The sequence below is a fragment of the Artemia franciscana genome, chromosome 10 (genome assembly GCF_032884065.1).
Source record: "Artemia franciscana chromosome 10, ASM3288406v1, whole genome shotgun sequence".
Lineage (NCBI taxonomy): Eukaryota > Metazoa > Arthropoda > Branchiopoda > Anostraca > Artemiidae > Artemia > Artemia franciscana.
Genome location: NC_088872.1, coordinates 50,805,510 through 50,832,120, shown reverse-complemented (window position 1 = coordinate 50,832,120; position 26,611 = coordinate 50,805,510). Strand labels below are relative to the sequence as shown.

Sequence of the window (26,611 nt, the reverse complement as noted above, 5' to 3'; positions counted from 1 at the left end):
TTTTAAGCTGTCCTCTCTCCAAAGATATCTAATCAAAATTTTGTAATAGCGATCTTGTTCAAAATGATTGAAAAATCAAATAACAATGCCTCCAGGATTTCATATCCCCCCACATTCCATGGAGTAAGTGTAGTAAGTTGTATAATTTCCCCATTGCTTGTATTCAAGGTTGGTTATTTGGAAAAGGGGCCTGTTTGATCCTGAATCTTCAAAAAGGTTAAGGGAGTTGAGGTAAAACTCTCAAAAAATTTTGAGGGGAATCAAAAGACATTATATACAAATGTGTTCGCCATCAGTGCGAAGTATTAAGCCTAGATAGGTAAAGCACTCAACTCTTTTTAGCTGAGTTAAATTTACGCTCAAAGATATTTGGGTCGGATGATTCATGATCATAAATTTAGTTGTCTCTTCGCTTACGTTAAGTCCAATCAGATTTGACCATTCGACAATAGCATCTAGCTTCTTTAGAGCATGTTCAGGGTCAGAGAAGAGCCCGACCTCATCAGCGTAATCCAAGTCGGTCAAGGGCAGATTTTTTCCCGATTTGGGCAACCTTTGTGTTTTAATAGGGCATTTTCTAGTACCCAGTATATACAATAGTTATGTAGGATTTGAGACAGAACACAGCCTTGCTTAACTCCACTATAGACTAGGAATTCTTCAGATCCCTTGCCATAAATTCTTATCTGGCTTGTTGACTCTGAGTAACATGCTTGAATAAGTTCAATAAACTTTACAAGCATGCCATTGATCGAAAGGAGTTTCCAGAGCTTTTGACGAGCAGCGGAGTCAAAGGCCGCGGTGTAGTCAAGGAATATTAAAGCTAGAGGTAAGTTATACCTATGGAACTGTTGGGTAATACAATTTTTTGGCGAAGTATGTAGACGTTTTCAGGGAGAATTTTTGAACTGACTCCCCAGGTGGGGAGTCAGAAAGAGAAGGTTATGTGGGATAATTTTTCAATGGGGAATTTTTCATGGGGAAAGGAATTTTCCATGAATTGTTTCCAGCAATATTTAAAAAACGATCAGAAATTAAATGAAACAACAAGTTTTCCAACTAAAAATAAGGAGCAACATTGAAACTTGAAACGAACATAAATTATTACGTTCTTGAGAGAGTTCCCCCCTCAACAATGCTTCGCTCTTTACGCTAAATTTTCTTAGGACTTTTAAAAGAGCTATTTATTCAAACTAAAACCCTTTGTGATTAAGGGGTCATTCTTAAGGAATTGGAACAAAATTTAAACCTTAGGGTTAAGAGCGAGGTTTTGGCGAGGGTTTGGTGAGATTTATTTAATTTACCCATCAGGAGGGGCTATCAGGAGGGGTTGGGGGTTAAATTAGGTTAGGCTTAGGTTACTTTACCTTCCCCTGCCCCCCTTAAGGTGCAAATTTAAAACACAAATATATTTTCACATAAACTAAAGCATTGTCTAAACCAAAGTATTTTATTATGTTTATCTAACTTAACTTTTTGAGGTTTAACATACAAGTTAAACGTTAGTTTAACTAACGTTAGTTAACGTTCGCAGTTAACGTTAGTTAACGTTAGCAGTTAACGTTAGTTAACGTTCTGTTTAACATACAAGTACAACTGTGTTTTATCGGTGAAAAGGGCCAGTCACCAAAAAAACAATGGAGAGTGAAGCTGGCTTAAAAGAAAGGCAAATGAAAATTATACCCATGAGCCACGAATAACAAGTGTAAAACTAGGCTACTAAGAAACTAACCACGCTTCCGTGCGATTCCTTTCGATCGACTAGTATGTATAACCAGCATTAATAAACAGTCTCAGTCACTGTCTTGTAAGGTTTTAAAAATGCTATTCATTTCTTCAAGTAATTGACAATAACGTAATAATTTAAATTTGACGCAATAGACAACTAGCCAGAACCACTCCACCATTGGGCTGCGTTCGCTTTCCAATGCTAGCGAATTCTTGTCTCCTCGCGAATAATAATCTGGCAGCCGTCCTCTATTCAGGAATAAACGAAACAAAGAATGGATAGCTAAGCCGGCTTTGTTTTCCAGCTCCCAAAAAATGGCCAATGACCACTGGACAAGAACAAACATGAGATTTTCTTCAGGAGGAGCATGCTATTTTGGTATTTGAATTAGATGAAAATACATGAAAAGCCTTAAAAATCTCTATATTTCTAGGAGAACTAAGGAGCCTCCCCCCCCCCTTTCATACGTCTGCATACAGGGATTTAACTAAAAGAAATGAAAACACACATAGGTACTTCGTCGTAGGTACTTCGTAAGTAAATAAATGATGAATACGGGACTCATGACGTCACTTTAATCTCTTACAATTTTTAGCACTCTTTTTAGAAAAAAAAGACAACTAGACGAAAGAGGTGTCTAGTACGTTCCAAAAGTGTCTTTTGGTACATCCTATTCTTTCAGACATCAGAGCTAAATGTTTGAAAGACATTAAAGATGGGCTTTTCGGCTCTGATAATTTTAAATTAGCCAATTAAAAGTGAAATTTTAATTTTTGCATAAAGATTCGTCATTTTCATTTATCGTTACATCCCTTTAAGAACTAGGTCTTTGGGATTTGGTTACGTTGGGAGGTTGAATTCCCTACCTGAAGCTGCTTTGGCCAAGAGAAGCCCTCAGGACAGTATCATTTACTTAGGATAATTAGAACACGACTTGTCAAGAAGTCAATCAACTTTACTATTAGAAATCAACGCAAATTGAAGTTAATTACCGCTCAAACAAAATGTTAAATATAAAAAGATAGCTTTTATTGCAGCTGAACGATACACTGAGGAGAAAGAGTCCAACTTTAGCGCAAAGAGCGGAGCGTTGAGGAGGGAATAGCGTTATTCCGGCTGAACGATACATTGTGGTGCTTCATCTTTAAAGGCCTTTTAAAGATAAGAAACTCAATTATTAGTAGACCACATACACCATAAGATACTTTTGGGGCAAAAACTGTGAGTTTTTTTTTTTTCAATACTACAAGCCGTTAATATCGCGAATATATTTTTCAACTGATTCAAGTGATACGGATAATATTTTCTTTTTGTATTGTCTGTTCAAGTGTATCTTAATGTCCCTGGAAGCTCTTTACCTATCGCAGTTATTGTAAATTGTTGTCAAATGGTCTTCCAGAACTTAAATTTTTTACCAGAAGTAACTTTGGCCCGTAGATTCCCTTCTCACAGTTTAAATCACCTAAGATGAATAGGAAACAACTTGTAATGAAGCCATTCAACTTTACTATTAGAAATCAAGGGAAACTGACTTTAAATACCGTACTGCCCTTACAAATTAGTCAAACAGTTCGTGGTAACGAACTGTAGTAAGGAGTGACCCGGCTCAATAGTAACCAAAACTCTAAAAAATGGAACTTTGATACCAATAGCTACATCAAAAGAATGGCATTTTAATGCTGATTTTAAATATATAAGTTTCATCAAACTTTAGTCTTACCCATCAAAAGTTACGAGCCCGAGGAATTTGCCTTATTTTAGAAAATAGGCGGAAACACCCCCTAAAAGTAATATAATCTTAACGAAAATCACACCATCAGATTCAGCGTATCAGAGAACCCTATTGTAGAAGTTTCAAGCTCCTATCTACAAAATGTGGAATTTTGTGTTTTTTTGCCAGAAGGCAGATCACGGATACGTGTTTATTTGTTTGTTTGTTGTTTTTTTTTCCCAGGGGTGATCGTATCGACCCAGTGTGTCCTAAAATTTTGCAAGAGGGCTCATTCTAACGGGAATGAAAAGTTCTAGCGCCTTTTTTAAATGACCCAAAAAATTGGAGGGCACATAGGCCCCCTCCCACGCTAATTATTTTCCCAAATTCAACGGATCAAAATTCTGAGATAGCCATTTTATTCAGCATAGTCGAAAAACCTTATAACTATGTCTTTGGGGAAGACTTAATCCCCCACAGTCCCCGTGGGAGGGGCTACAAGTTACAAACTTTGACCAGTGCTTACATGTGGTAATGGTTATTGGGAAGTGTACAGACGTTTCCAGGGAATTTTTTGGTTGGGGAAGGGGCTGAGAAGAGAGGGATATTTTGGGGGAGCTTTCCATCGAGAAATTTGTCATGGGGGAAGAAAATTTCCATGAAGGGAGCGCAGGATTCTCTAGCATTATTTAAAAAAAAAACAATGAAAAAATAAATATTAAAAAGTGTTTTCGACTGGAAGTAAGGAGCAGCATTAAACCTTAAAACGGACAGATATTATTACGCATATGAGGGGCTCACCTCCTCCTAATACCTCGCTCTTTACGCTAAAGTATTTTTAGTAATTTCAACTATTTATTCTACGGCTTTTGTGATTCAGGGGTCATTCTTAATGAATTGGGAAAAAATTTAAGCATTAGTGCAAAGAGCGAGGTACTGACGAGGGGGCGAACCCTCTCATATACGTAATAAAAATGAGAATACAAAAGTTGGTTACGTAAGCTAATTTATAAGTTACGTATATCTTTTACTAATAAAAACATTCGTAAAAAATTGAAAGTTCTAGTTGCCTTTTTAAGTAACCAAAAAATCGGAGGGCAGCTGGGCTTCCTCCCCTGCTCTTTTTTCTCAGAATCATTCGATGAAAACTATGAGAAAGCCATTTAACCAAAAAAATAAATAAATATGTAAATTTCGTTTTAATTATTCCCCTGCGGAGAGCCAAAATCAAAACATGCATTGATTCAAAAACCTTCAAAAATTAAATAAATAAAAAACAAGTTTTTTTAACTGAAAGTAAGGAGCGACATTAAAACTTAAAACGAACAGAAATTACTTCGTACATGAAAGGGGCTGCTTCCTCATCAACGCCCCGCTCTTTACACTAAGGTTTTTTTTACTGTTTTAAAAAGAAGAGTTGAGAGAGAGAGTCAAACTTTAGGCTATGCTTATTTCCAACAAATTTGCATGCTATTGAAAAAATTATCACTACGTTGGATGTTTAAAAATTAAAGTGAAAAATTTATGGCAAATCAAGAATAACCAGAAATAAAAAAAAAATGTTTTAGTTTCAGATAATATTTCTGTCTTCCTAGGGTGTGTTAAAAAATGGTTTTGGATTCTTATTGATTTATTTTGAACAATTAAATGAAAAAAATCAGTTTTTTTAACTGAAAGTAAGGAGCGACATTAAAACTTAAAACGAACAGAAATTACTCCGTATATGAAATGGGTTGTCCCCTCTGCAATCCTCGCTCTTTACGCTAAAGTTTTTAATTGTTTTAAAAAGTTGAATTGTGGTAAAGAGTCAAACTTTAGCGTAAAGTTATCATCCATAGCCTCTGATAAGAAATTAAATAAAAAAAAAACTATTTTTTTTAGCTGAAAGTAAGGAGCAATATTAAAACTTAAAACGAACAGAAATTACTCCGTATATGAAATGGGTTGTCCCTTCCGCAATCCCTCGCTCTTTACGCTAAAGCTTTTAATTGTTTTAAAAAGTAGAATTGTGGCAAAGAGTCAAACTTTAGCGTAAAGAGCGAGGGATTGCGGAGGGGACAACCCATTTCATATACGGAGTAATTTCTGTTCGTTTTAAGTTTTAATGTCGCTCCTTACTTTCAGCTAAAAAAATCAGTTTTTTTTTATTTAATTTCTGAACGTTTTCGAATTAATGCATGTTTGGTTTTGGCTGGCCGCACATAAATTATTAAAATGAAATTTGTATATTAATTCTTTTTTTGGCTAAATGGCTTTCTCTTAGTTTTGATCAGACGATTTTGAGAAATAAGGGGTGGAGAAGGAGGCCTAGTTGCCCTCCAATTTTTTGGTTACTTAAAAAGGCAACTAGAACTTTTAATTTTTAACGAACGTTTTTATTAGTAAAAAATATACGTAACTTAAGAATTAACTTACGTAACAAACTTTCATAATCCTATATTTTTATTATGCATACGATGGGGTTTGAAGCCTCGTTAATACCTCGCTCTTTACACTAAATCGAAAGTTTTGTCCCAATTCTTTAATAATGACCCCTGAATGAGAAAGGCCGTAGAATAAATATTTGAAATTACTAAAAATACTTTAGCATAAAGAGCGAGGTATTTATCTCCTTCTAAATACCTCGCTCTTTATGCTAAAGTATTTTTAGAACCCCTCATATGTGTAATAATCTCTGTTCGTTTTAAGTTTCAGTGCTACTCCTTCCTTCCATTTAAAAAAACGTTTTCATGTTTATTTTTCATTGTTTTCTTATAGTAATACTAGAAAATCCTGCGCCCCTTTCATTGAATTTTTCTTCCCCCATGACAGATTCCTCCAAGGAAAGATCCTCCAACATAGCCCCCTCCCCTCAGTCCCACCCCCAAACAAAATAAAATCCCCCTGAAAACGTCTGTACACTTCCCAATAACCATTACTATATGTAAACACTGGTCAAAGTTGTAACTTGCAGCCCCTCCCCTAGGGATGTGGAGGAGTAAGTCATCCCCAAAGACATAGTTATTATGGTTTTCAACTATGTTGAACAAAATGGCTATCTCAAAATTTTGATCCGTTGACTTTGGGGAAAAAAATGAGCGTGGGAGGGGGCCTAGATGCCCTCCAATTTTTTTGGTCACTTAAAAAGGACACAAGAACTTTTCATTCCAGTTAGAATGAGCCCTCTTGCGACATTCTAGGGCCACTTGGTCGATACGATGACCCCTGGGAAAAAGAAAAAACAAAAAAACAAACAAATAAACACGCACCCGTGATTTGTCTTCTGGCAAAAAATACAAAATTCCACATTTTTGTAGATAGGAGCTTGAAACTTCTACAATAGGGTTCTCTGATACGTTGAATTTGATGGTGTCATTTTCGTTAAGATTCTACGATTTTTAGGGGTTGTTTCCCCCTATTTTCTTAAATAATGCAAATTTTCTCAGGCTCGAAACTTTTGATGGGTAAGATTAAACTTGATGAAACTTTTATATTTAAAATCAGCATTAAAATGCGATTCTTTTGATGTAGTATTGATATCAAAATTCAATTTTTTAGAGTTTTGGTTATTATTTAGCCAGGTCGCTCCTTACTCCAGTTCGTTACCACGAACTGTTTGATAATGTAAAGCAGCTACTGCTTGCTCTATTGACCTACCACTCAAGAAACCAAACTGACTGGGAGAAAAACAAGATAATTTTCGATCACAAATGTAGTATACCTACCCTTTACTATCTTTTCAAAAACTTTAGAAACAGGTGATAAATTTATAATAGGCCTATAACTGTTGGGATTATCTTAGTCACCTTTAAAAAAAAGGTAAAACATTAGCTACCTCAAGACAAGCCTGAAAAAAATACATTTTTATGTAATACATACAAATATATAAAAGTGGCTGAGAAATTACACCAGCTAAAAGTTTAAACAGAGAAGTCGACGTACCATCACATTCTGTAGAAAATTCATTTTTTAAACTAGTAACAGCTTTTGGGTACTCCAAAAATTGGATAGGGTACATAAATATAGTTCAATCTACTTTATTAGGTCAATATTTTTTATGATCATGTGTTCAATCAGAAATTTGATCCACCAGTAATTTCCAACTTTCTTAAGATGTTCAGCAAATGCATTCGCCGTCCCTCAGTAAGCAACCCGGCTCAATAGTAACCGAAACTCTAAAAGTTGGAATTTTGATACCAATAGTTACATCAAAAGAATTGCATTTTAATGCTGATTTTAAATATATAAGTTTCATCAAGATCAGTTATAACAATCGAAAGTTACGAGCCTGAGAAAATTTGCCTCATTTTAGAAAATAGAGGGAAACACCCCTAAAAGTCATACAATCTTAACGAAAATTACACCATCAGATTCGGCGTATCAGAAAACCTTTTTGTACAAGTATCTACAAAAATGTGGAATTTCGCATTTTTTTTTTTGCCAGAAGACAGATCACGGATGCGTGTTTATTTGTTTTTTATTCCCAAGGGTGATCGTACCGACTGAGTGGTCCTAGAATGTCACGGTAGGGCTCATTCTAACGAAAATTAAAAGTTCTAATGCCCTTTTTAAGTGACCAAAAAATTGGAGGGCACCTAGACCCCTCCCAGTTTCATTTTTTCCCAAAAGTCACCGGATCAAAATTCTCAGATAGCCATTTTATTTACCATGGTCAAAAAACCTAATAACTACGTCTCTAGGGACGACTTACTCCCCCGCAGTCCCCTTGGGAGGGGCTGCAAGTTACAAACTTTGACCTGTGTTTACATATAATAATGGTTGCTGGGAGGTGTACAGGCGTTTTCAGGGGGATTTTTTTGCTTTTATTGGGGAGAGTTGAGGGGGGGGTTACCTGGGAGGATATTTCCAAGGAGAAACTTCTCATGGGAGAAAATAATTTCAATGAAGGGGGCTCAGGATTTTCTAGCATTATTTGAAAAAAACAATGAAAAAACAAATATGAAAAGGTTTTTTCTGCTGAAAGTAAGAAGCAGCATCAAAACTTTAAACGAATAAAAATTATTATGCATATGAAGGGTTTACCTCCTCGTTATACCTCACTCTTTACGCTAAAGTATTTTTAGTAATTTTAACTATTTATTCTATGGCCTTTGTGATTCAGAAGTCATTCTTAAGGAATTGGGACAAAATCTAAGCTTTAGTGTAAAGAGCGAGCTATCGACGAGGATTGAACCCCCTCATATACGCAATAAAAACATACGAATATAGAAGTTCGTTACGTAAGTTAATTCGTAAGTTACGTATATGTTTCACCGATGAAAACGTTTGCAAAAAATTTAAAGTTCTAGTTGCTTTTTTAAGTAATCAAAAAATTGGAGGGCAACTAGGTCTCCTCCTTCGCTCCTTTTTTCTCAAAATCTTCTGATTAATTGCAATTAATTAATATGCAAATTTTGTTTTAATTATTTTTGTGTGGAGAGCCAAGATCAAAACATGCATTAATTCAAAAACGTACAGAAATTAAATTTAAAAAAAAAATAAGTTTTTTTAAATGAAAGGAAGGAGCAACATTAAAACTTAAAACAAACAGAAATTACTCTGTATATGAAAGGGGCTTTTCCTCCTCAACGCCCCGCTCTTTACGCTAAAGTTTCTTACTGTTTTAAAAATAGAGTTAAGAGAAAGAGTCAAACTTCTCTTAACACGACTTGTCATGAACTGGCTTTAAATACTGCTCAAATAAAATATAAAATATTAAAGAAGAGCCTTTATTATATTTGAACCTGACGCTATAGTAATATATGCTAAAATCGCTTTAAACACAAGAAACTAACTTATTATCTAGGCACGTGTGCCGAGAGACACCTTTTGGCACAAAAACCATTACTGTGTTTTTCAAATACCACAAGTCAGCTACATTGCGAAGATACTTTTGAACTGATTCACAAATCTTCCAACCTTTTTCATCCATTTGCTCTCTTATATAAGAGCTATTTTGGTCGCTCGATAATGCCTTAATAATCGAATAAGTCATGACAATCCCCTTGCATGCATGTCGTATCAAATTGTCTATGAAAACGGATTCAAACTCTAATGGAATATGTTCACCGGCCTCCACACTGATCACCCAATCAAATTTACGTCTCAATTCCTGGGGTGTTGCAAGGACAAGGTGTTTAATGAAGCCTGAAGTCAATATTGCAATATTTAAGGTCCCATCGTAACCTTCGTAATGTGAAACGATTTGTGGTGCATTGATGACGTGTGGTACTTTACTAAAAAACACCTCTTCTTCTTTCTCTCTAAATTTACTTGGAAAAATTGCTTCTTTTTTTCGTAAGAAATATCGTCCATAATTCCCTAGGCCGGCGCCTAGATCTAAAATTGAACCGTTCTTGATAATATTTTCAAGCCCTTGCGCAAATTTTAGGCTCCAAATAAAATTATAGCCATCTAAAGCATTCTCACTGTCTAGACAAAATTCACCAATATTGTGAACTCCTTTATCTTTGCAAGATTTGGTATCATCTTTTCTTCCAAAATTATTTTTATTACTACCGTTATCACCAGGAATGACCAAATTTGTATTAGTCTCTATCGTTAAGATGTAGAAAGCACAACAACATAATAATATTAATATAAGTTTAAATAAGTTTATGTATGAGAATGTTCTCCAGAATATCTTCATTGAAACCAAATGTGCACTACATTTGAAACTAGATTTGAAACTAAATTGGTTTTGGTCTTGCTATGAGAGTCTTATGTTGTGGTTTTGCCAAAGCTTATATCGTGACTTTGCAAAATTTCGCAATGCTCATTGTGCAATGCACGAAACTTATCAGCATAAAAACAGGGTTAAGCTGAGTTGAGTTTAATGACCTTGAGTTGAATAGGGCTGAATTGTGTAGATACAAATTACAGTGAAACTCTCTGGAATCTGCTGTAGTGGACTCACCAAGTAAAGATTAAAAAAAAATGCAAGATTTATCCTTTTAGGCGTTTTCTTCTTTTTTTTGTGTAAAAGCAACAACTTGAAGTCTGAAAACTACCTAATTACTTGACGGGGCAGTAAAATTAAAAATTTCTGACTTTAATCATCAACCAGACTTTAGAGGTCTGAGGGGGAGGTAGTTTTACTCATAACAATATATAGCTCGTAGTTTCTTCTTTCAAAGGGCTAAAGCGTGCAAATCTGAACAGAAAATTTTCTTCAAACTCTCTCTAAGGTCTTTCTTGAATCTTCCACTCTCATTTTCATTCCCACCCTTATCCTTTAGCACTAGGGGGATCAGTGAGAACATCAGAAGATTATCATTTTTAACTTTGTTCTTGGAATTAACAAATTTGGTCATTACTGTTAAAAAAAACATGAAAAGTAAAAACTAAAGCAGAAAAGAGGATATAGAACACTTCAATAACAAACTCGTTTTCGATTACTATGACTTTGAAAGAATTATAACTTGGTTTTCGAATACAATGACTCTGAAAGAATCACAACCTCGTTTTCGATTACTATGACTCTGAAAAAACTACAACTTCGTTTAGATTATCAACGTTGGTTATCACGTTGGTTATCGAGATCGTAATGGTTCAAAGAAACGTTCAGGTAGCTTGTTCCATGACACTGGCTACAGGAAATGGTGAAGAAAGGTTACTCTTTCTGCAAATGCAACGAAGGCTATCACAGACATATTTACAACAGCAGTGAATCAGTTTGAGAAGACTTTAAGTGATAATACGTACATAACTGTTTGACTAATGTTTCCAGCCCTAGTAAGATAAGATAATATTTATTTTCAAAAGGCTATCACAAGCTCTATAGAGCCGAATTCGCTTTATATGTCCAGTAAAAGTTAAGAAAACAAATTTCAAATCAGTGCATTAAGTTCAACACTTAAAATTAAAAAGGCAAAATCATCAAAGATAAAGGGCGAATCAATAAACTTGACAATTTTTAAGGTGTTAAATCACAAAAATATTACAATAAATAAAAAATAAAAAATGACAATAGAGGAAAAGGGGATTATGGCAAGGACACAATCACGAATTATAATTAAGGTGCTCCAGAATAAAGGGGATACAACTTTTACGAAACCTCACTGTAACAGCATGGGTCGGAGAGTAAGTTGGGATTGCTAATGAGGCTGGCCGGGGGAGTCGAGGTCTAATGGGATTGTGAAATTCAGGGAGTAAGTCCTCAGTACGGGGACTGGAAATGACTGATTTAGCGAAAAGCAAGCAAATTTTTTCCCTCCTTTCTTTAAGGTGGTAATGCGTGCAGCTTTAAGGAGGAAGAGGTAAGGAATTTTACCTTCTTTGTAAATGATTCTGAGCGAGCGCTTTTGGACCGACTCAATTTTGTCACTGAGTTCACTTGAAAGTTGCGAATGCAAGACCGGACATGCATATTCCAATAATGGCCTGACAAAGGATAAGAAAACACGAAGGGAATGTATCTTAGGACAATTAAATTTGTGTAGCAGCTTAAATATGGGTAGTGAAACATTTGCTTGCTTAACAATGTTGGAAACGTGTGTGTCCCACTTAAGATCATTAGAAATTGTGATACCAAGGAGTTCAACATGTTTCACTAGCATCTCGGGTGGGATCGGGTCGCGAAAAACAGGAGTAGATTTCAAGAGGTTGATCGTCATTATATGTGATTTAGTGGAATTTCCTGTGATATTTAGGTTCTTAGATTCATCCGAACATTGGGTTAGGATTTCAACGGGGTCGCTTTGAATATCCCTATGACATACTTCAAGGATCGACAAGTCATCCACGTATTTCCATCTTTGGAGGAATTCCTTGCCAATTTCGTTAATCATGACAAGAAATAAGAGTGGTTCCAATAAGGTTCCTTGAGGTATTCCACAGTACCTAGGGAGGGGGCTAGAGTAAATATTTTTGTATTTTACAACTTGTGATCTGTTTGAAAGGAACGATATAACATTATTTATTAATAGAGGGTCAATTTCAAAGTTATCCTGTAGTAAACGAATTAGGATATTGTGGTCAACTAAGTCAAACACTTCTTGGAAATCGATTGAAACGAGGTTTAGCCAAACATTTGGTTTCTCTAGTTCACTTAGGATGGTGTGAACCAAGTGTACAAGATTATGGGTGGTAGAGGTTTTTCTTAAATTACCAGACTGTTGGATGTCAATATGTGGTATAATTTTAACTTTAAGCCAGTCACAAAGGAACAATTCGTAAAGCTTAGAAAAAACTGGAGTGAATGTGATAGGACGCATGTTGATTATAGTCAGATTTGAAGGTTTCTTTGGGATGGGTGTTATATAACCTAGTTTCCAGCAACTAGGGAATTTACCAAATTTTACAATTCGGTTAAAAATATCAGATAAACGTTCAGCAATTGTGTCTGAAAAGGCTTTAATCAATTCAATTGGGATGTCTAACGGGCAAGTACTTGATTTTTTGAACTTTCGGATTTTATTTATAACATCAGAGGGAGAAATTTGGGGGAAAGAGGTGGAGGGAGGAATAGTTTGACCTGAGCCAGTGAAAGGGGGGAGACTTTGTACTATTAACGCAAGATGCAGTTTCAAATCGTTGGCTATCTTATAAGGGGGCTCAGGGAGATGATAATTAACTACAACAGTTTTTTTTCTGCAAATCTCTTTAATTTTCCTGTACCATTGTTTGGGCTCATTAGAATACAGATCCTTAAATTTACTATTGTAATACTCAGAAGCTGCCTTTCTCAATTTTCTCTTCAGGAGCCTTCTTAGATTATTAGCCTGTGTGACATGTCCTTGCTTAAACAAATTGATTTTTTCCTTATTAGTTTTTTAAAAGTCGCAGTAATGCAAAGTTTATCGGTAGAGCATTTTTTAATTTTTTTCAGCAGAAAATGGGCTTCATAATTACTCCTCAATAAATTTTGGAGGGACAAAGCCTTGTAGTCGACATCATTTGTTTGGTACACAGGGAACCAACTTTCACTAGAGATCCAAGAGCCAATAGTGTATAGTTCTGAGTCAATTAGAGGTCAAAAGACGGTTTCAATAATAGTAAAGGAACGTTTAACTGTAGCTAGTGGAGATAGGAGTAGGCTAAAGTGGTAACTACCTCCGAGAGGGGGAAGAATGGTGACAGGTCTGTAGAAATTTGACATATTGGTGCATATTAAATCAAGAGTAGAATTGCCTTTGGTAGTAGGGACTTTTACAATTTATTTTAGACTAAAAGTATTACATGTAGACTCAAAGTTTTAATTCATTTGACGAAAATTCCAGCATTTGGGCATTTAGATAGTAAATAGTCAGCACTGCCATGCACTTTTTCAATAAAATTAATTTTTTCAGGCGCTCTCTGTCCAGGAGAGTAGTAAAAACAACACAGGACAATCAAATTGAACGGATGTGGTAAGACCTTAGGTCGAATACAAACCCACAAAATTTCATCAAAGGGAGTAAGACAAGGAACTAATATTTCTGAACGATAAAAATAATTACGGGCAAAGAAAAGAATTCCACCCCCTTTCTTACCCAGAGGGTGGGTTTCGCGTTTGAGTTTCATAAACTGGGTGAAATTATTCATTTTTAACATGTGTGTATTTTGAGCGTGTACTTCAGTAATAGCGATTATGTCTGATCTATATATTTTAGAAAAGGAGCCTAATTCATTAAGTTTTTCAAAGTTAAGACTTTCAGCGTTGCTTAACAAAAGTGTGGGAAATTTAAAACGACCTGCAAAGGTACCATTTTGACACTTAAACTTTATTTAAATTACAAATGGGTACAGGGGGTGTGGTGGGATTCGTAGCGGGGGCCAGACTAATGTAGTCAGAACAAGGGACTCAAGGAGCACATTTGACTTTTTTGGGATGACTATTAGAGTCAACATCAATAGATGAATTATTAGAGTAAGAGAAAGATTTGTCTTGGGGATTTGGAGGTGGGGGACGGGCAATTGTATGGATGAAGCACGAGGAGAACAATTAGGATTTATTACAAGACAATTATTGAATGCAAAAAGTCTCAGACCTTAGTTACGTTGACAGGGTAGGCAGGAGGGATAAAACGAATGGGCTGGGGGTGGGGTTTCGTAAGGTGCTGGGAAAGGGGGGCTGGTTGGGAATAGTGATTCATATCCGTCAAGAAATTTCTGGTTTGCGGCAGAGTAGGGAGGGTATAGGGCAGCATATTGTGAGGGGGGAGGAAATAGGACTTCTGTATGTGGGGAGGGAGAGGAAGTAACAAAAGATACGGGAGGAGAGCCCAGGATCGGGAAGGGTTTGTCAATTTTTGAGCTGTGCCTGATGAACTTCGATGAGAGATTTTCGCTTTAGTGCGGTGCACTAAAAAAGGACGGCGGAAGGGAGATGAGTGGCTCTTACAATTTTTATCTTTGGACAGGGACACTGGAACAGGGCCCCAGGGAGGAGAATTAACATCAGCCACTGGAGGTGCATGGGCAAAACTACAATATATGTTATTACAAGCTAAAACTGGACAAAGCTTCACATGGTCAAAACTGCACTTAACAGAACCCAACTACCTGAAATAAAAAATACGACATATATGTAAAAATTTACACTGCTTACTAAATTTACAACGATTATGATTAAAATGTTTGCATATCACAATTTTTTTGTTGGAGTTTTTTGCTGTAACTTGGCTGACGCACTTGGTTGAAAATCGCTGAGCTCATTTTTTTTTTAGTGTAGTTTGCCTTAACTCTATTTTCGAAAGCACTTTTTTGTTGGAGCTTGGTTGAAGAAAAAATATGTTCAAATACACAATTGCTCCTAATTGGCAAGAACCTGCCAAGATTATATTAGCACATTTTCGGTTATTATCAGAAGAGATAGTCTTATTATGCAGGCTATTCACCTTGTAAATGTTCACACGTTTTTGGGCATCCGTAATGTGGTAATTAAGGTTACCTTGATTAGGCTGTATCAAGGGTGGATTGAGGTCAATGAAAATTTCCGGATTTATTCCTCTAAGTCCTTCATCAATATTCATTGGGCTTATGGACATTGTACTTTTTTTATGGTCAGAGATGAAATTGTTATTAACCTCATTCAAAATGGAATTATATGTAGGCTGATATGCTAGATCGCTTTGGTGAATTGTCAAAAAATTGGAGATGAAAGCTAACACATCAGTTAACTTTTCTTGTAAAACCAAGATTTTGGTAATATCTGGTTGTAAGATGGGGGGTGTAGGGACAGTGTCCGTTTGAACTGATTTATCAATGCCACAGTCAATTGTTTGGCAAGATGCAGTTGTATTCCCTTCAGAACAGCCTCGACGCTGAGAAAGGACCGGAGAAATTGGCTGAAGGGAGTTGACTGAGGAGAGTGTCTGGAAAATGTTTAGGGCTGCTGAGATCACTTAGAATGCTAAGAATCATTCTTTTTTCAACAAGGGTTCGAGGTGTCCGAGAAGTTTCTGATGGGGGGGATAGAAAGCACTGGAGAAAAAGTACAATTTACCTTAGATTTAGTAGAGCAATCTAGGCACATCTAGAAGTTATTCCAACTAGTGATTTCTATCCTAGCACACTTTACAGCCCCTGCACGGAACCAAGAACTACAATTAACACATCTGACTGCGTTCGAAGTAACCCGTAATCTACATTCACGACAATATTGTTTTTATTTCGTCATTTAGTCTTGCAACACAGGTTCAAGGCTTACTTAATTGAAAGGTCTTAACAGGTCAGAGACTGAAGAGAGACTCTGACCTGCGATGCTATTGCCTGAAACAATAAAGCTGTGTAACTTAACAGTTTTGGGGGTACCATGTTTCAGATGTTCGGGATGGATACCATCTGCCCCACGTGATTTTCCTAGAGGAAGAAGCTGAACAAAAGATTCCTCACAAGACGGTGCAATAGTAAGACAGTTACTATATTGGTTCAGACGACCAAAAAGGTACAACATTCCCCCCGGAAATTACTTTTTAGTAGTGGAAGGTCAGCATCAAAAGTTGAAGAAAAGTGTTGAAATCATCTATTTATTTCAATTCTATCAGGCGGCGACGAAGCAGAACGGGCAAGTTTAGGTACTTCACGCCATAACTAATGAGGATTGTTTTTATATTACTTGATAGCTCTTATTCTCGGCTTCTTTTCCAAGATTTTACTATCTTTTGATACTGGCTTTTACTAGACTTCATAATTTGAAGTTCCATCCTGATCTTGGTCTTTCACACTCTTTCAAATGGTCTTTCAAAAACATGGCGAGACTTTCCATCCCTCAAATCAGGAAAATCTGACTAGCCTTTTTTACGGGTAAGTGGCTTTATTTTTTTCAGACAGAACAGCAACAGATGCAGCCATTTTCAAACCTGTGATAATTCCACAAAATAAGAATACAAACTGAGAAGCCGGTCAGATTTTTCTTGTGAAAGCAGATGAAACGGAACCCTTATCTTATCTAAATACGAATCAATAAGTATATCATAAGTAAAAGCATCAATATGACTCCACATTTCTATTGTAAACCACTTTGGCTTAGAGCGAGCACAAGTTTCTAGAGAACGAAAAGGTAGATAAAACTCTAGGTGCAACTGGTCACTTAACAGAAAATCGTCGGAACTCTTACTATTTATTCGCTGAAGATTTACTATATCAGTAAATACCAACATCACGAACCATACCAACATACCGACAAGTCAACCTCAGAAGTGATACCACTGTTGTGGACATAAGTAAAAGATCTGTTTTTCTGTAAACAGTAGAAATTATACGGTAATGTAGCATTCAATATTTGCGAGAGTCCAATAGCATTATCTTTAATGTCTGTATTAAAGTCACCCATAACAATACAAGCTTTAGGAGTAAGAGCTTTTCTTCTGAGTTGTTTTGACAAAGACAAACAAGCTGACACGAATTTCTGGCTCGATCTGTCGTTTCTGTAGTTTGTTGGCATGTAAACATAAACAGCTACAACATGACTAGATTCTACTGATATATATGCCTCATTAGATCCAAACAGATTAAATTCGTACTCGCTTTTAACAGTTGTCATTAGAACACCCGAGGTGTGATCCGTGGTATTTTTAGCTGGGTGGATAAAACTTGTGGTCGGAAGAAGTAACGAGTCTCGTACTATTGTTTTCATTTAGCAGCTGTCATTTATACAGATTATTTCGAATTCACTGTAAAGCTATTTGAAGGATATATAAATTTTTTTCTTGAACTATTTATTTTTTGAAAAAACAAACGAACTTCACCGTTTATCAAGCAAGTCTTGATAATGAAAGTCTTGATTTAATTGAAGCAGCGCACCTTGGTTTTGAGCAGTACTGCGAGCTTTGGCATGATTTGTCAGAATCGGGCACTAAAAGCTGTTACTTGTACGGTTGTATCCACAGTTGGCACAATTGAGCGCGTCTGACGTGCACTCTGAGTAGCTATGATCTCCAGCACGCTTGCCTCATTTACTTTCGTTTTGACACTGGTTTGCACGGTGGCAAAACTCTGACCTTTGTAGCACTGTAGTGGCTTTGTAAGAGGCTTTGATATTGGAAACAGGGTATATTCCAGTTTAATACCATTCTTGAGGGTCTGATCGAAGTCGTGCTTGATAACAAAGGTGAGCTGCAAAACTGAAGAATTCCCACATTACATGGAAAAGACCACTAACTGTACCGGGAATAGCCGCCATGTCGTAATCTTTGTCAATGTAAATAATCCCGAGGTGTTCTGAACGCAATACCTTGTTATGGATATTTTGCTCACCCTGTGCATGAATGAAATTCCATCTTTCCGCCATTTTGTTTTTGAAATATTAGTGTTTTCCTTTTCTTAAAGTTCTATTTTGAAAAAAAACTACCATTTCGGAGAGGGGTCAGACAAGAAGGTGGTTTGTCACCTAGCTTATTCAAAATCTGTATTTCTCATATAATTAATAATATACCTCCGACACATTGTCCTGGGCTGCCGAATGTTTCGTATTTATTTTATGCTGAAAATCTTCCTGTTGTTACCAGAAGTAAAGATAGCCTTTCCAATTCTATTAATAAGATTTCTCAATTACATTCGTTTTGGTCTTTATTTGAATGTCGCTAAGTGCGAGTACCATGCTTTAGGCTATTTGTCTTTTTCATCTGAAACACCTTTGACTTATAAATTGTTTTCAGTCCCCTCAATGGTGTCTTTAGAATGGTTGGGTATCAATATTTATTGATATAGTTTTTTGATTTTTATTTTTTATTTTTTTTATTTTTAGGGTATGGTTTTTTACTAATAGTAATTACTAATAATCGTTCTAGCCCTATTTTCGTCTCAAAGATGAAAATTCAGGGTGGTTATTCGAAAATTGTTGTAAACAGAGGTAAATATAATCGTACGGCCATATGCAAACTATTTTCTGCTTTTTGTGATTTCTCGGTTCTATATCTCTCCGGATATTATCCTCTTTTAAATAAAAATTATATTTCTTCTTTTTGCATTATGTATTACCGGCATTGAAAATTTCTTTTTTTTCCTCCATGGCACAGAAATGTGAAGATTTTGTCAAATATTAGGATAAATGGTGTGCTAAGCACTAAGCTTTTGGATATTAGAAAAAACTCTCACCATTCCTTTGTCTTAAAAATGTTTTTTTTTCATAGTTACTGCTTTTCGTTCCTTTTCAGTCTTTTTTCTCCGTTATTTACATTTTTTTTTATTAGTGGGTTATAAATAATATACGCATATATGTAATAAGTTTGCTACTAGGCATTTCCTAGTCGCAAATAATTCCAGTGCAAAATATCAATGGAAAATGGAGCTGGTTTATAAGATTGGCAAGTGAAAATTATCGCAAATAACAACTGAAATGTCAGTTATTTAAAAATTACCGCTTATGCTGCCATAACTAATATTTCTTAATAGATTAAAATTAAAATTGGCTTCCGTCATGATTTTGCAAGGTGTTCAAATGTAATATTATTTTGAAGTAACTGATTACAAAATTAACAAAAAGTCAACGCTTTATTAAAGCAATGCGCATAGTAATTTGAATTAAGTATTAACAACTATTAGCCAAAAACACACTACCGAGGGCTTTCCAAATCTAGTCAACTCTTGTATTATCGCAAAGAATAAAAAGCAGCTTTTGAAAAGTCGTCAACATCACATGGAAAGCCAATCCGGCTTTGTTTCCTAAGGCACAATTGATGCCCTAACTTTCAACTTAAGTTGTGTTTTCTGGCACCGGGTTTGAAGCTTGTTCGACAAAATTCGTTTTCACGGTCATCGCCTTCCACCCAGTAAAACTATAAAGCGTTTTCATCTTGCGGGCTCCAAGCGCGTTGGGCGCAGGTTTCTCAAAACTATAGCGCACCAGAATAGCATGGTTGAACACGGGTTCTGAGAAGACATTTACCTGTGTTTGACAAGGTACTCAAAACTAAAATCTGCATAACCCGTGTCGAACTCCGTGTTTGATGTGGATGATCTGAAAACGAGCCTTTACATATTTGATTACTATCGCGCTCTCTTTATGCATTAATGCATTTTTAATTTTAGTAGCGTATTCAAATAGAAAAAATCAAATGGCGAAGTCATTGGATAATTTATGGAGATTTTCGATTCGAGTCTCCAAATAATCAAACAAGAAAATTGAATTACATTTCTAGGATAATAACCTGGAGAATCTATTAGTCTTAAAAGGCCAATAAAGTATTTTGACATAAAGGTAAGTCGTAAAAGAGTTAGTTCACAGTTGAAACATTGATTGAATCATTCTTGTCAGTCACTTACTCACTAGACAAGTCTAATTCCTTGTTTATTTGGTAAAATTCCAGTCTTCAACACAGTCTAGCCAAGACGAATGTGATCTAAAATAGACTTTTATATGCTCTTTTATAATTCAGCAATTGTTTCTGGGTGAAACAACATTCTGAGCCATAAAAGGTCTCAAAGAGTTACTTAGGCTATATTAGTCTATAAAAAATTGTTTCCTTATATCTGAAGAATAGAATACTGTCAATTTCTCAGAAAAGTTCTATGTAGCTGATTGATGGGCCACAGTACAAAGGAGGGCCACTAAGTGTATCTATGGATCTGAAAAAATAAAAATAAGAAACAACAATAGACCTATAGTTAGCAGCCAGAGTGACATGTTATTCTCATATAAATATGTTGACCAAACCCAAAATAATTCAGTTCAGTAAAACTCTAGTTAATTGACTTCTTGCTATCTTGGAAAGAGTTTATGACCTATTGAAATTTTGACAAAACAACATTTTACCTTAATTTTCAGTTACTAGTTGCTTTTTCTCTTCCTTTAGTTCTGAAAATGTAATTCCCGTTATTTGAGTAGAATTTTGAGCCATATCAATTTTTTTTTTTTTTTAATTTAGGAAATGTATTTGCATATCTTCAAAACCTTGTAAAATAAAATTGAACAGTTATGAAGCTGGAAACAATTTTGTTATACTTCAATTAAGCAGAAGGTCTATTGTGCAAGTTTCACTTTTATAACACACATATTTTTTAAGGTCATCAAAGGTCAGGGCCCTTTAGAGGGAGAAGGAGTGGAGATAGTTGTTTCAAAATGCCTTCCCAGGTCTGTAGTCTGTAGTTCATCCCTGAAAGTTTCATTTTCCTAATCTAAACCCTTTCTGAGATAGCAAGAAGTCAATTCAGTGAGATAGCAGAAGTCAGTTGCAATGAGATAGCAACTTGAATTTTACCTTCAGTTATCCTAAAAAAGACATACACAGGGTCACTCTAAGAAGCTTTATAAGCCAAACAATGACAAAATTCTTGTTAATCTACTTTTTGCTGTCTTGGAAAGGGGTTAGGTTAGGAAAATAAAACTTTCAATAATGAATCCAGGACTCTAGAAAGATATTGCCAAGCTTCTATATGAATCCTCTTCTGATTTCTAAGTTTTAGAAATTTGCTTACTTCTCAGGTCTGTACTTATTGAAATATTGACAAAACAACATTTTAGCTTAGTTTTCAGGCATCAGTTTCATTGTTTCTGATTTTAGTTCCGAAAATTCAAATTCTTTTATTTTGAGTAAAATTTTAAGCCATATTAATTGGCCTTGTCAAAACTTAGCAAATATATTTCCAGAAATTTGAAGCCTCATTGATTGAGCAAAAAAACAGTTTTATTGTACTTCATTTAAGCAGAAGATTGATTTTCAAGTATATATATATATATATATATATATATATATATATATATATATATATATATATATATATATATATATATATATATATATATATATATATATATATATATATATATATATATATATATATATATATATATATATATATATATATATATATATATATATATATATATATATATATGGGGTAGTTGTTTGATACTATATACTCCCTGAATCTCAAGTTGTACAAGCATTGATGCACTTTAAACTAGAGAATGTCAACTTAGTGCAAGAAGAGACAAAGAATTGACAAAATAGATTGGAAATAAATAATTTTAACTATATTTGCATATTGGGATGGGGGGATGTTTATAAAGTTTATTGACAGTGTGAAGTCAGAAAAAAAACTTACTTCTTGATCCCAGGATAATTGTAGCTAACATATTATATATACAGACCTTCTATACTTTAGCCCTAGCAGCTGATGATGCTTGTTATACCCAACCAACTTACATATCTAAACAACTTAAATAATCAGAAATTGATGTTGTACAGTGGTGTCTACTCTGAATGACATAAGAATGATTCCCTTGATCATACCTAACTGTGTTCATTATTACCAAGTGGTCTTAAATTACATCTCTAGCACTCACTTTCCTAGTCAGAAGGTGGTACTTATCTCTTATAGTTCTTGGTCTGACAGAACAAGTTTCTTTCTGTACTTTCTTGAAGTTTAGCATGAGAGAGTGTGTCTACATTATATTGTAGGTATATTTTGATTAAATATTTTAGTTGGTATTTTATTCATTAGAAACCATTTAATATAATGTGCTCTGGGGGGCCTGATTTCCATAATTCTCTGTTGTAGTTTCCATGATTTTATTCCTAAAGTATTTTATTTGCATCATAATTAGGGATGTTTTATTAGGATTAACCTAACTTAACTTCTCGAGTTTGGTGGTTATAAGAGATAAGTTTCCAGAAGGCATCTTACAGGGCTACAAACACAGTTACAACTCTCCCTTTTTTACATTTTGTGTAAAGTGTTTTAATTGCCATCTCAAAAAAAAGCTGAACCAATCTAACATTGGACCTTATTTTGTTCTGAAGTGCAAATTAAGGTAATTATTACTATAAAGAAAAAAGTAAAGAGTCAAACATAAGACAATATTATGTTTTCTTTAGGCTAACTTTACAGAATAGAACTCAAGTAATACAGATGACTTTTTCTACCTCATTCTTTTAAGGGCAGAATGGAACAAGTCACACAGGTGACTATTTTGATCTTTCCTTTATATTTCAAAAAAATATACAAAATATATTTTCAGCTAAAGTAAATATTTTTGTTTTATCTCACTGTTGTATGATTTTGTCATAATCAGAACATATTTGAATATAGCTGTTATAGATGACACATTTAATGTCATAAAGAAGATGTTATACTGCCCCAGTTTTATGTAAAGTAAACAGTAAAATTTATCGCCTTAAATTACACTTGCCAGTAATAAGGACAAATCCTGTAGATACCAGTAAATGATAATGGTGACTCAGCTCATCAAGCACATCCTGAACTGTGCACCATGACTTACTGCACCAATCTCAGTTGACAGCTGGCTTGAAGGCTCTAGTACTAGGAGGAAAATTTGTTTTACAGGATGATATTAGTTCATCTTTGGTATTCCTTCAGGGGGTGCCCTATTGTTGTTGAAGAACTGTCTATCTGGAGTTGGTTTGGGATAGTATCATGGTTGCTGATCAATTTATATGCCATTAAAAATATGATAACAGTAAATGATAATAGTAACTTAACTTATTGAGCACACCCTGAACTGTGCACCATGACTTACCACACCAACCTCAGTTGGCAGCTGGCTTGAAGGCTCTAGTAATAGGGGGAAAAGACTGTATTTCGGCTAAGGGAGTTCCATTGGCCAACCCCACCATTGGAGAAAAATTTGTTTTACAGGCTGATATTAGTTCATCTTTGGTAATCCTTCAGGGGGTGCCCTATTGTTGTTGAAGAACTGTCTATCTAGAGTAGGTTTGGGATGATATCATGGTTGCTGATCAATTTATATGCCATTAGAAACACAATACCATAAAAATATGATAACAGTAAATGATATTGGTGACTCAGCTTATCAAGAACACCCTGAACTGTATACCATGGCTTACTGCACCAATCTCAGTCGACAGCTGACTTGAAGGCTCCAGTACTAGGGGAAAAAACTGCATTTTGGCTAAGGGAGTTCCATTGGCCAACCCCACATCTTTCGTAATCCTCCAGGGGGTGCCCTATTGCTGTTGAAGAACTGTCTATCTGGAATAGTTTTGGGATGACATCATGGTTGCTGATCAATTTATATGCCATAAAAAATACAATACCATAAAAATATGGTACCAGTAAATGATAATGGTGACTCAGCTCATCAAGCACACCCATGACTTACTGCACCAATCTCATTTGACAGCTGGCTTGAAGGCTCCAGTACTAGGGGAAAAGACTGTATTTTGGCTAAGGGAGTTCCATTGGCCAACCCCACCATTGGAGAAAAATTTGTTTTACAGGCTGATGTTAGTTCATCTTTGGTAATGCTTCAGGGGGTGCCCTATTGTTGTTGAAGAACTGTCTATCTGGAGTAGGTTTTGGATGATATCATGGTTGCTGATCAATTTATATGCCATTAAAAATATGATAACAGTAAATGATATTGGTGACTCAGCTTATCAAGCACACCCTGAACTGTGTACCATGGCTTACTGCTCCATTTTCAGTTGACAGCTGACTTGAAGGCTCCAGTGCTAGGGGAAAAGACTGTATTTTGGCTAAGGAATTCCATTGGCCATCCCTACATTTGGAGAAAAATTTGTTTTACAGGCTGATATTAGTTCATCTTTGGTAATGCTTCAGGGAGTGCCCTATTGTTGTTGAAAAACTGTCCATCTGAAATAGGTTTGGAATGATATCATGGTTGCTGATCAATTTATATGCCATTAACAGGCCTGTGTCCCCTTACCTATGTTGGTATGTGAGAGATGGTATTTTAAGCCTTTAAAGTTGGGTAGAATATGACAAGCTTTAATAGTGTCTTATGCATTTTGTTGCTCACTGGTGCACAGTTTCCAGGACTGATTAGCCAAGCTTGTTAACTGGAGTAGCAATGAACATCTTAAGTTCTAATTTTAGTCAAATTAGTCCCTTTAGGAGCTTAGTAATCATTAGTGGACATCTACTGCAGAATGTTCTTGTTATTATACTAAGAATTTGATTAGATTTGGCTACAATAGTCTGTGTGTGCAAATTGAATTTGAGGATATCATCAACCAAGACCCCCAGATCTTTGCTGTAGTAATTGGTTGCAAGTGGTTGTTTGAATCGTCATTGTAGTTGAAAAAGTATTGGCTTTGAAGGTTATTTGCTCCAAAGTGTATGACCTTACATTTCTGGATAGTACATTCTAGTTGTCAGGTTTTCCCCACATTGAGAGGGCATCAAGATCTAACTCCTGCTTTAAAAAAAACTTTCTCCTCCCCTCATGCCTCTGTAATTTGTGCAAACAAATCTAGTGATTGGGTCTTTGCCACCTCCTCATGCCGAATAAGGATTTCTGGGTCCTGTAGGATCTTATGCAACTTTTCTGCTATTATACTGACATCTATATTCACATGTTCACCTTTGTCTCATAGCTCACTCAAGTCACATTTGCCCAGTATTCTTTTTATTCTTCTTGGCCACAAACAATTCTTATTCTTATGCAGGAAATCCAGATATGCTGCTTCTTTTGCAAGAAGCAGCATATCTTTGCATATCTTTGAGCCTTCAAATCCTTAGGAGCTTTTGCCAAAACCTAATCATAGTTACCAGTCTTCTACTTCTCAATGATGTCAGCTCCAGGTCCCTTGAATCACCAAATAAGCTTGCACCAAGAACTCTCACACATAATTCCTAAGCTGAAATATTTTAGCAAGAAATATTTGATATCCACCTTCAATCTTTGCCAATTGCTTACAACCAGGACATAAGAACATTGTTTCTCTTTTGTCGGGCTTATCTCTACTCGTTTACTAAACTTACCATCTGTTGACAAATTAAAACCCACTTCTAGACATATTCCCTTACACCTAACTGTATCTATTTATGTCACCCCAATGATCAGCATGTGTGGGGCTTTAACTTTCCTGTATGAGGTTTTTGACAATGAAGATTCCAATGGTGTACTTTCCATATACATCCAACGCATTTTGAGGAATGTCAGGCTCTTTCCTGTAAATTTGTTTTCGAAAAAATATTTTACTTTAAAGGTTATTCGAAAAAATTGTTAACATTTTGATACAGCATTTCACTAGGCAGTTTTAAGAAAACAATGTATTTAAAATTGTGGTTACTATGGGCTGTGGTTCATCTTTATTAGGTGGTACCTGTCACTTCAACCATCATAAAATTGTTAATATTAAATTTCAAATTTTTTAATCAACAGTAAAATGCCTAAGCTGTACTCACTTTTACTGCTATTGACGTTTGAACATTTTAAGAGTCTTTTTTTTTCAATACTTACATTTTGATACCAATGCTTAATCCAATTTATTGATGTTGAATATTGCTCAATAAAGGTTACTTTAACTCATATTCTTGATGGCCTGTTATCGAATTAAATAAAGTAAAAACAAACAAGTTTTTTCAATTGATAGTTAGGAACAACATTGAAACTTAAAATGAACAGAATATATCCTATATATAAAGGGTGTTGCCCTCTCCTCAATACCTCGCTTTTCACGATGAAGTATTTTCAAACTCTTAAAAAAGTTTCTTATCCTGATTAAACCGCCCTTGTGCCTCAGGAGTCATTCTTAAAGAATTGGGGCTAAAAGCCAAACTTTAACGTAAAGAGCGCGGGAATTGCACAACATCGCTCATATACAGAATAATGTCTGTTTGTTGATTCAAAGCTGCATATTACTTTCAGTTGAAAAAAAACTTGTTATTTTTTTTTTTTTTTTTTCAAGTAAAGCCGAGACTTCCAGCTTCCCTCCATGTAAAATCATTGTCCTCCACAGAAAATACCCCAAAGCAAAGTTCCTCCTGCGTAAAATATCCTCCCCCGGACAATTCCATCCTTGCTGAATATTCTCCTGGTA

The 26,611-nt window shown here is 35.4% G+C and overlaps 2 protein-coding genes across 3 annotated transcripts in view; one reads left to right on the top strand and one right to left on the bottom strand.

Annotated features, from left to right (window-relative positions):
- Positions 1 to 26,611, top strand: part of LOC136032330 (protein cycle-like) — a 158,159-nt gene that overhangs the window by 398 nt on the left and 131,150 nt on the right. The window contains exon 1 of one of the 2 annotated variants that reach the window (XM_065712642.1): positions 19,881 to 20,040. The exons of the other annotated variant lie outside the window; for it this stretch is intronic. The gene's annotated coding sequence lies outside the window, so the exon portion shown is untranslated. Of the gene's footprint in view, positions 1 to 19,880; positions 20,041 to 26,611 lie in introns of those variants that run through there. 2 annotated transcript variants of the gene reach the window in all.
- Positions 9,133 to 10,121, bottom strand: LOC136032329 (uncharacterized). Its single transcript, XM_065712639.1, has one exon. It carries the CDS (start codon positions 10,066 to 10,068, stop codon positions 9,196 to 9,198), a length of 873 nt encoding a protein of 290 aa, XP_065568711.1. The 5' UTR covers positions 10,069 to 10,121; the 3' UTR covers positions 9,133 to 9,195.